Genomic DNA, 11288 nt, shown 5'->3' with positions numbered 1-11288 from the left:
CCATCACCACCACCATCAGCACCACCACTACCACCACAGCCGCCGCCTCCAACCTGGCCGTGGCATCGTTCGGTGGGGCGAGGAGATCGAAGGGCACGGAGGCGGAGAAAAGGGGCGAGAAGCGGGCACGACTAGAGGGTGCCAGAGAGGGATTATTTTATTTTTTTCGAGGGAGAGAGGGGTGCGGTCAACGGAGGGGCGAGTGGGCGAGGGGTGGAGAAAAAAGGAGGAAAGGGAGGGAGAGGAGGAAGAGGTACGGCGCAAAGCTGCGATTCTGCGGCCGAAGGGTTGGCTGATGTATGGAAAGGAAGTCGACTCTTAATGGTGGGGAGGGATTTATCGGAGGAGCTCACGTTCCATCGGTGATGCTTTAATTGAGCCCTCCGCTTATAGAACGATAGTGTTAATCCGTTTATCCTTGGATCTATCAGGTTAATCCATTCCTCGTGACGACGAAAGTACAGTGACACAATTTTTCTGGACCAATTTCTCAGCTTGTTATGATATATTTATGTAATAATCCATTTCATTAAAATGTCCCATCTCTTTTTTAATATTCCGCTTGTACGTGACAGGTTCCATCTTGAAATAATAATTGGAAATATACACAAATTATTATATATAGTATTTTTTTAATTTAATCAAGTTATTTCTCGATTTTTGATCATTTAATCTTAAACATTTGTGCAATAAAGAATCAAAGGAAAATTAATTTCCTTTTCGCCATTCGAAAATTTCATCGATCGGGAAACCCGCTTTCTAAACCCCGCACGATTTTATTAGACACGATTCGGCAATTTTTACGAAAGGAGGAAAGGAAGGAAGCGTCGATCTCGCGGCGACTTTTACTTGGAAGCACGATCCGCGAATCCGGAATTCGCCCGCGTGCCAATGGTACGTGCATACACAGCTACAACTGTGACTGGCTACGATTTGGCACGAATGGGAACCGATATTTCCGGGCGAAATGTCGTGGCAACGATGCTAAACGCATTCGATCGCGACACGTGAAGATGTTTGAACGTCGATTTAAAGGATATGTGACAGGGGGAATCAAACGATCTTCCTGCTAACTTTTTTTAATATAATTTTAACAAATCGAGGGAAGGATCGTGGAAATTCGTATAAAAATTGCTGATTAATCAATTTGGCAAAAAGAAAATAAAAAGAATTATTGATAATAGTCGGTTATAAACTTTTCAAAGAACGAGACGTACTAGATATTGTTTTTTATCAACAATTCTTATCAACAATTCTTCATCCTAATAAGAGCAGTGAAGAAACCATTATATTTTTCTCTCGATTTCCTCCCAACATAGAGACGAAATTTCGAATAGCCTTGTGGTGTAAAACGAGTCCAGGAAGATTTTATTCGATCTTCTTTCTCATCATCGTTCTCGAGGCATCGTTAGTTTCGTGGAAAGTGATTAAAGTTGATTCACAAAAGGATGAATCTATATGCATACCGCGATATTGTATATTCATGGTTTCTTAGTTCGTCTGACGTCTCTGGCGGGAGGTAGGGGGAGGTTGGTGGCGGTTTCTCAAAGTAAAATCCATAATGCATGAAGGTCCACGGGCTAAGCCGAACAGCTTAAAGCTGTAAGATATTGCGCGACGTTATATTCATGTTATTCCCTGTAAGAGGCGGCCTTTGTTTTTAATATCCATCCCAGACTGTACCGGTGCAAGTTTAGGATAGCGACGTTATGACCAACTTCACTCGTTCCAACTTTCAGATCCTTCTTCCTTGTCGAGAAAGGATCCTCTGACGATGATGATTTCTTAAAGATTCGTTGAGATCTTTTAAACTTTCGATCTTATTATAGATAAAAATTATATAAATTATTTTCATATTTTATTTACATTAGATTTTGATTCCATGATTATCGTTAAGGATCGCGAGAAGAAATTTAGAAGAAAATCTACATTTTTTTATTTACAATTTATCCGTAATAAAATAAAAGAAAAAAGATTCCGTATCGATAAGTGATGAAACAAACAAGATCGTGTTGTGTTTTCCAATCGGGATAGAAGATCGACTATCGAGTAAATAATAAAATGGTGAAATCCTCCGTCACCAGGGAACAGTGGTCGATTGTTCTAGAGAAAGGTTGGTCAAAGTAAACCCGATCCAAAAGAAGCACGGCCCTAATGGGTACAAATTGATTTGACCGACGGAATTCAGGAAACTCGATATTCGGGTGAAATGCAACCCTAATGGTCGATCTATCTAACAGTGTCAGTTTCATGGGAAAGAGCAAGCTGTTCCTCTTTTGCCCGCGGATCCATCCCAGTATTAAGATGTAAATACCACGACACGCGCGTAATCTTATATTTTTATAAAATAAAAATTCAATAAGCGGTTATACGTCCCTTTTAATCAGATTTAAAATTAAAGCCTCCTCCTTTTCGCTGGAAGACTAAATAGGGCTGTCAGTAACACCGAATGCGAGCCATTCTTCGCGCGACCTTTATAATTCGCTAAATCTTCAAGACATTTCGATCATCGAAGGTCCCTTATTTTCGAGATAAAGAAATGAAAAAGATGGAAGGATGGAGGGTGCGTTTTAATTTAGCATTCTCCACTCGATCTCACGAAGAGGCATCACCGTTCTGATATCTTTATAATTAACACGATATCGTCCCCTATTCTCCTTATCCCTTATCACAATTATTTGATATCTATGATAAAAAAAGACAATAACGTGAAAAAAGTTCCAATAAAAATAAAAATATATTTATTGTTAGATAACTTATATTCAATTAAATATATAACGTACTTTGAATTAAAAAATCTATGTTTCGAAGGATCGTGGTTAAAGATTATAATTTCGAATAATAATTTGTTAAAAAAAAGAAGAAGAAGAAGAAACAAAAATATATTTATAGAAAATGTAAAATATAGATGAACAAGGCAACTGTTTTTTTTAATTATAGCACAAGTTGGGATTAAAAATTATTCTTTACGAATTAACATCGGGTACGTGACTCTGGCAGGTTTGAAGGTTTGCGAAGAGGAAGAAGAGCGTCGTGGTGCCGTCGGTTTTGATTATTAAAAAGATAACAAGCCCCGCGGTTCCTCTCTTTACCTTTTCCTGCGCTTCCGCCTGCCCGACGGAAACGTCTTAAGCACAAAAGTGGCTCGATGCTCTTAATTCCGGTTAATTTAAGGTCGACGCGTTGATGATGAATCCCGCCCAAGGGCGATACGAACGGTTTTGACATGGGCTACGCCTCCGATCTTCCTCCTCCGTGATAGGATTTGAAACTTTCTTTCTTTTTTTATTCACCGTGCCACGATGAATCTGACAAACTTCTCCCGATTTTATATTCTTCCCGTAGCGTAAAAATTCGACGTGAAAAGTATGGGGTGATATTTACTTTCAACAAGTTGAACATTAAACATTTTTTTTTTTTTCTTTGATTCGATCGAACATCTCGGAATTTTTAAAGAATACGAATTTCGAAATGTTGCAAAGAATTGAGGAAGAATATATCGAGAATCTTTATTTAACGATTAACTTTCTTCTTTTTCGTAGAAATATATCCTTTAAAAATATATATATATTCACCACGAAAAAGGAACGGTGAATTAAGATTGACGGGATATATATGAAAACGAGAAGGGAAGGGGGATAGGTAACTTCTTAAGTATTTAATTTTTCTTTTATTTTTTTTTTAATATATATAAAAAGACTGAGAGATGGACGTTTTCTTCTCGTTAAAGAAATCAAGAGGAACAAAGACGGAGGAGGGTATACGGAGAAGGGTGAGCTCGCTCACCATCACTAATTACTTTAGTCATCCCCCTTTAACCCTCGACGTCCCTCTTAGACCCACCCTCGTCATAAACTGTAGTGAAGACTCGAACCTGAGCGAAACGACGGCACCTTGCCTTCTCTTCTCTCCTGTCCCGAACCCTTCTTCACCCCCTCGCCTTTTCTCAAAGTACGGGCCACCCCTTGGAAAAGCTTTATTATTATCATCCACCCGTACACCGCAAGTCTTTAATTAAATCTCACGAAAGATTCATAAAACCGGTATGATTACAAATACGATAAAAGACGAAACTTAATAGGAAAAGATTCCTCCATTGAATGGGATTTTTTATATGATTTTTCTTTTTTTTTTAAAAAGAACCATTTTCTTATTTTCTCGTTATATATTTATTTAAGCAGAAATTTGATAGAAACTTTGATCTTTAAAATTTTCTTTTATTTATTTTTCATCATTTTACTATTGTATCTAATTTAACTAATGCCGTTACATGATTTATTAATAATAATTGTTACTTCCTTTATATTATTTGATAAAGTTAATGGAATTTTGGATTTAATTAATAAATTAGATCGAAAAATCATCTCGAAAGTTATTGGAGAAGATAGGTAAAATTCGGCATCTGGTGCTCGCAGCTGAACATTATTAAGAGAAACAGAAAAGAGGAACTCCGGAGGGAAGAGAAAGCCATCATCGGACAATAATCGCTTTTATGGGTGTTCGTGTGGTGAACCGTGATATTAGATAGCAGCCAAGTGCGCAGGCCATGCTCCTCAAATCGCACAACACTCAACATACCCTCCAACAACTTCGAAATTGTTCTTTCCTTTCCTTTTTGTCCCGTTTCCTACGTGACGATACAAACATTAACATCGTTTCAAAAAATAAAATTGTTACTCTCAATATCGCGAGAGAAAGAGAAAGAGAGGAAGAAAGATCTCTCTCTAATTCTCGACAACTTTTAACCTATAATTCCCTTTTTAATTTAATCGAAGAAATCAAGGATTGAAAATAAAAATGATTGAAAAAGAATCAATTACGACACGTATCTTTTGAAATTGTATCACAATTTCACGCTAAGAAAAAACCGTGACATTTTTAAGATTAGAGATTAATTAAAAATAATATAAATTGAAATAAAACAATATTGAGCAATCTTTCTTCATCGTACAATATTATTATCAAATATTCTGCTGATCAATGAACTTCCAACCCCCTATAACCATTTTATTATGACAGCTCGTGAAATCTCGTTCGAAAATGCGGCAGCCTTTAATCGTAAAAGAAGAAGAAGAAGAAAAGTTCCTTATATATATCTCCACGTTGATATTATCAATTGTTCCACCACCGATTGGACCGGAGGGTGAAGAAGAGGAAGAAGAAGAAGATGAAGGAAGGGAGACAAACTCTTTGCATTATTCGGATTCGCAAGAACCGCCAATTTACTTCAACTCCAAAGTACCGGTTGGTTCTTACACATATATGTATAAGTATTTCTCCGTATGTATATATATATATATACAGATATCCATGCACATGTATGCGTGGTCCTCAGATTTTCTCGTAAAACCACAGCCAGAGTGGGCTTCAACCAATGGCGGTGAAGGCATGGCGCTCGAGGTGTGAATTATACATGAGAATATATCCTTCCGTGCCCTTTCCTCTCCTTCTGTATATCCTCTTTCTCCTCTATTCCTAACCTCATCTCCCTCTACTCGACCCTTCCCTAACCAATGGTTATCTCTTACCCTTATTTGCGCCTCATCTACATACGATCCTATGCTCGTACTTATGCAAAATGTATCGTTCCAGTTACGAACACGATGAGAAGAGATCTCTTTCGAATAAGAAGAAAAAAATAAAAAAAAACCGACCATTGTTTGATGCAAACCTTCGATGGATCTTTTCTTTCATTCAACCGATCGAAACAAGTTTAAATAAAGAAGTTTAATTAAAAGCGATTCAGAGAAATCTCTTCTCCTAATTCGTTTTCTCCTCTTAAATGCTCTCATTATGTCGCGTTATGATTAAATAGATACGTTCAGTAAGAAACGTTCTCGAAATCCAGAATCCAACGAATCATTTTATCCGTTTAAATTGATATATGTATACTGTTGGACGAAAGCCAAATTTTCGCAGGGAATTTTAATCTTGACTTTACAACTATTGGCAAAACGATTATACATGTAATAATATACGCGCAATCAAAAATAAATGAAACTTTCGAATATTGAGATTATCGTATAATGGTTCTTATCACAGTGTCTACTTTCGACAATTTTACTTTTATTTTTACATTAGTGAACATCGTTCAAACGACGAAACAACAAATAATTTCAGGGGGGAGAGGGGAACGGCTATGGCGGAATTGGAACGTTGGTTACCAGGAAACGAAACTAACACGCATCCCAGTGTATCAGAGCGGAAACTACGCTCATGAAATCAAATGAAACTAACTTACAGTGCCGTTTTCTGGGCATCGTTTAGTTTCATTAACGTCGCCGCAGCAGAACCGGCCTGCTAGAGACGGCGACGACGAGAGTCGATGTGTGCGCCACACGAGTGCACCCCCGTGTGGGGGTGTACGTGTGCAGCTAATGAACTGGCATCGCCCGATTAACCCCAAACCGGGGCTATTATACGCTTCTAACACCATGTGCACCTACGCCACCGCTCTTTCTCTCCTCTATATACATACGGATGATGATATCTCGCGTGATCACCTCCATGATCGTCACTTTGCGATTTCTAATATGTGTCCAGAAAATGATTCTTTATTCTTCATATATACTTTATTGTTTTCGATTGCGAGCATTTGATACTTTGGTCGATACTTTGCTCGTTTGAGAATTAAAAATTTTGCATTTGAATCTCGTTGATTATTTTTACAACTGTGGTCGATTCGAAGATTTTAAACTTTGCAATTTCGAGAATGTTATTTCAAAAGTTAGTGGATTTTTAAAAGAAAACGGTGATAAACGGTTTGTTGGAATTTGTTTCTTATTTAAAAAATCATGTTGCACGGAACTAATTTCCTTTATTTTGTGTAAAATATCTGATCTCTTTGATCGGTTAAATAAAATTTCTTTCGGATTGAGTCGCTATTTTCGTTTATTTGATATCCTGTCCCGTTTCTAAAGGTATCAGAATTTATGGAAGCCTATTTAGAGAAGTTTTCAGAATTGATGTATATTCAGCGTATGAGAGTTTGTTCGGCGAAATCTGAGCATTAGTCTCTATCAATTCGGTGAATGGAGTTGTTGAAGGGAGAGAGAGCAATTCCGTCGGTGAATTAAATTCTCCGTTGGAAACAGAGGGTTTCGTACTTCGTTAAAGAGACGATTAGTGCTCTAATAAGGTCATTAAGCGCCATATATTCCGGACTAACCTTCCTTCCTAGTGCGGATTAATTTCTTAATCATGCGTTTCCCTATTAATCTCGAGAATCGCATCGTTCGTCACACTATAAACACTTAAATAACCATTGTCGAATCTTCTGATAATAAAGCGTGATAAATTGAATAACTTTCGTCCATTCCAAAATATCGAAATTTAAATCAATTATAATTATATCAATCGATCGATCAATTATCTTAAAAAATTTGTCCAATTCGAAAATATAATTTTGAACGAGAGTTTCTATTTCCATTAATTATATGTATAATAATTTATACGAACAAATTAGCCTTCTAATAACGTGTAATTGTTCATCGTGGAAAATCGATCGATAAATAAGTGTTCGCTTCGATAGTTGGATCAGTAAATTAGTACGCTATTAAGATCATTAAACGCGGTATTAAGCATCACGTTGCCCATTCATGCGGCTGCGAAGGCAACCGCTTGATCATGACAAGCCTGTGCACATTATAATACACGCAAGTTTACCTGAATATATGATAATGGCATATTTGATGCCATTATCTCGTAATCGTTATTATCTATTAAAATAATCTGCTTTTTTCTCTCCTTTTCTTTTTTTTTTTCTCTCTCTCTCTCTTTAATAACTCGATCGTTCGATTATTAAAATCGCTAAAATTAAAATTATTTTTCCTTACCTGGGAATCCTTAAGACCGAGTTTCTCAGCCAGCTTCTTACGATCCGGCTTGCTGATGTATTTTTGTATTTGAAACCTCTTCTCAAGGCCGCGCCTCTGAAGATCCGAGAAAACCGCCCTTCTCATCATTCCTCGACGTGGTTTTCCACGGGCGTTCGTCGCCCATGGAAATACCAGGCCAGTGCTGGCAAAATCGCCCAGACCACCTTGGATCGCACCTGGGAACGCTGTCCCGCCACCTGGGGCACCCGGATGATGACCTCCAGTTCCGGAACCGGCAACTACCGATTATACACAATTCACAATTCGAGTGATGACATAGCAGTGTTAAATTTCGTTGGAAAATATACGATATAACTCGTATCCTGTATACATATTGTGATATTATATTGTGATACGTTATATATTTTTTGTAGTAAAAAGTATTCGATCGATAATAATAAAATAATAATTTTTTGGAAGAATTGAGAAGTGTATGGAAAAATTAATTTATCGTTAAAACAATTGTATATTACACAAAAAGAAAAAGAAATGCTCTCTTCTTCTTTCTCGTTTCTCTGGTTAATCAAGGAGTTGGGAAAAAGAATAGGATTCGATAGGAAAAATTGATTGGTCGAAACATCAAAGATTTTTGGGCCCCCGATAATAATTGAATCAAAGTCATCTAATAACGAACGGGCAATTGAATCTCCAGATCGTATCTGTACAATATTGCCAAGCTGAGCATGACAGTATTATCTGCGCCGATGATATTTGCACGCACTTGTTGCATGCGTGCATTTTGCTTGTGGCGGTGCATGTACATAATATGGTAGTGCTTTCACTGCACTTCATATGCACTCCATGTCCCATACGAGCCTACCTATAACAAGATATTCGATAAACCCGTGCCCGTGCACGTGCCCGCGTTTATACGCTTTGGCGCCATGTGCGGAAGTTTCGGTTTTAAATGTTCATCGAGATTGTGTTTCCGCTTCGCGTCCAGCTTGTTTATTAACTTTTCCTCCAGAATCAACGAGGATATATATATATATATATAATAAACTTTTTATTTTTATTATTTTTGCGAACAAATTTACAACAAACGTTCTCCCTCGTTTATTTCATCTTTTGTTTTTCTTTTTTTTTTTTCCTCAGTGAACATTCGCAACGAATTAATTATGGATGTAATTACGGAGAATAATAATAATTATTCGCACTTTTTTCTTTGGATTTAGGACATTTAATGTTAATTTGATCGAAAATTGGAGGAAATTATTTAAATAAAAACGGAAATGAAAGAAGGAGAAGACGACGAGAGGGATCTTTTTATAAGAGCAAATTGAGGGAAATATTTACCTGTCAGGTATGGTCCTCTGTAGAATAATTGTTGCAACGTGTGATGAGCATTGGGCGGTAGATGACGTTGGGGGGGTTGATGACTCGGCCTGTGATAAGGATGATAAGCCGCGGGTCTGGCGATTGGCTTCGCGATATTGTAACTCGCAGAATTTTGCAAATTCTGCAGGAACGCTGGTATCGCTTCCGGTGGGAGTCCTTGAAAATTCTCTGCACAGATAAACGAAAACTTGTGTTTTTACAAATAAAATTGTCAATTTGTTGTAAAATGTGCGAGTAATAAAAATTAGACGTAGGAAATCGGTTTTTAATGTTGTTTAATTGGAAGCGTTATACGAGGAAGCAAAAGCGTATTTTTCACGGCCCAATACCCAGTGAAACGCCCAAGGTTCAGGATCTTCGCACGACGGAATGCTCAAGTCGTTGTATTCCTTGCGATGCATAATTCGAGCTGACACCCCCGACTAAAACCCTCCTCAACAGCTCCAGGCGGAGCCCAACCTCTTGTTGACGCACGCTTCAACACCTTCGGTATAAATACTCGAATATTCGGTACGTGAGAATATATCCCTTGGATGTATTTAATCCTCCCTCGATAGATCCTTACGAAACAACGAAAATTCCCGCAAAATTATTAACAAAAATTCATTTTGAATCATCGTCTATCTGATAGAAAAAGAAAAAGAAGAAGAAGAAGACTGATCCATTAAAAATAAACAAGTAGTTATTTAAACCACAAAAATGTATATAAAAAAAGAAGGAAAAGATATACAATCATTCAATATCAATCGTTCAATTCTGGTTATTCTAAGAGGATTGAAGGTTCGACGTATTTGTAACATATTTTCTTTTTTTTTTTTCAGTCGCCACGCCCAATTTAACCAAGAGAAGAAAGAAAACAAGAGAGGAGAGAGGAGGAGAAGGCGACGTGTTTGAAAATAATAAAATAATGGAGGCGCACACGGTTTTTCACGGCGACCAAGAAGCCAGGAATCGAACGGAGAAAGAGAGGTTTGCCTTGCGTTCCGGCCAGACAATGGTTTAACAATGGCCCATACACCACGTCCTATTGTGCCGGTGTACCCCATAAAATACTCATCGCCTTTTATCGTTGTTTTCCTATCCGGCCAATAAGAGGAGCCCGCCTGCCAGGATCGCAAGCCCTGGCCAACTAATAACGGCTTAACCTCCAACGGAAACATTGAATGGGAATCGTTTTTTAAGCTGCTCCACCTCCTTCGAATTACACCCTTCGCGAATCCTATCCCTCCCCCTCTCTCTCTCTCTCTTTATCTCTTTCCCTTTCGACTCACCCTCTCCTTCTTCGTTTCACGAGACCGTTCAAATCGAGAAGATTAAATCTCGAAACCCTGTGGTCGAGGATGGATCCGAGAACAGTTCGCGTTCTGTTGTTACAGTTGTGCTATTTTTTTTTTCCTTCCTCCCCCTTTTTCTCCCTCTCCTCTCTCGCTCTCTCTCTCTTTCTCTCTCTTCTTCCCTTTAATGCCCGGGCTTAAAGATCCTCCCTTGGTTTCTACTACCCCAAACTCGATCCACCCCGCGACCTAGGTACAACATATCGGTGGTTATTCTTTGGGATTAGGGCGTTTGATGCATTATTAAGTAGACACCGATGCAGGTTCCCCGAATGGGAGGGAAACGAAACGATTTACGAGGAGGAGAGAAACGATGTTTTCCTTGGCGTATAGTTAGCGGGCCTCTGACGTTCCATGCCGGCTTATTACGTCTGATGTGCTAACTCGATCGAGAGTTTTCGACAGCTAGTCCCGTTCCCCGGCCCAATTTAAAAAAAACGGACTTCCCCTTCCGTATATTCGTGTAAAATTCATGTTTCTCAACGAGAGAAAAGTGAGATAGAAGGATACGATGCTATTTATAAAAATTAGTCAACGTCATTTGAAAATGACATCCACGATATAATGTCGTGTCTCCTAGCAGCGCAGCGTCATTTCGAAAGTGGGGTCGAAAAAAAGAGAAAATGGATAAGAACGGAAAATAATAAAAACGAGGTACGCGAGGTACACGCATTTCGCCATCCATCTACACGAGTCTCCGGTCATGTCACGCTCGATATCGAAAAATATCAATAATAGC

General features: G+C 38.3%; 1 protein-coding gene across 1 annotated transcript in view; it reads right to left on the bottom strand.

Annotated features, from left to right (window-relative positions):
* Positions 1–11288, bottom strand: part of LOC102676327 — a 19571-nt gene that overhangs the window by 5687 nt on the left and 2596 nt on the right. Inside the window, exons 2-3 of the mRNA XM_006615540.2 lie at positions 9174–9383; positions 7836–8116 (exon numbers count right to left, since the gene is read on the bottom strand). Coding sequence (XP_006615603.1) covers positions 7836–8116; positions 9174–9383 — 491 coding nt within the window. The remainder of the gene's footprint in view (positions 1–7835; positions 8117–9173; positions 9384–11288) is intronic.

This window comes from Apis dorsata, unplaced genomic scaffold (genome assembly GCF_000469605.1).
Source record: "Apis dorsata unplaced genomic scaffold, Apis dorsata 1.3 scaffold_227, whole genome shotgun sequence".
Lineage (NCBI taxonomy): Eukaryota > Metazoa > Arthropoda > Insecta > Hymenoptera > Apidae > Apis > Apis dorsata.
This window is presented reverse-complemented; position numbering and strand designations above follow the sequence as displayed.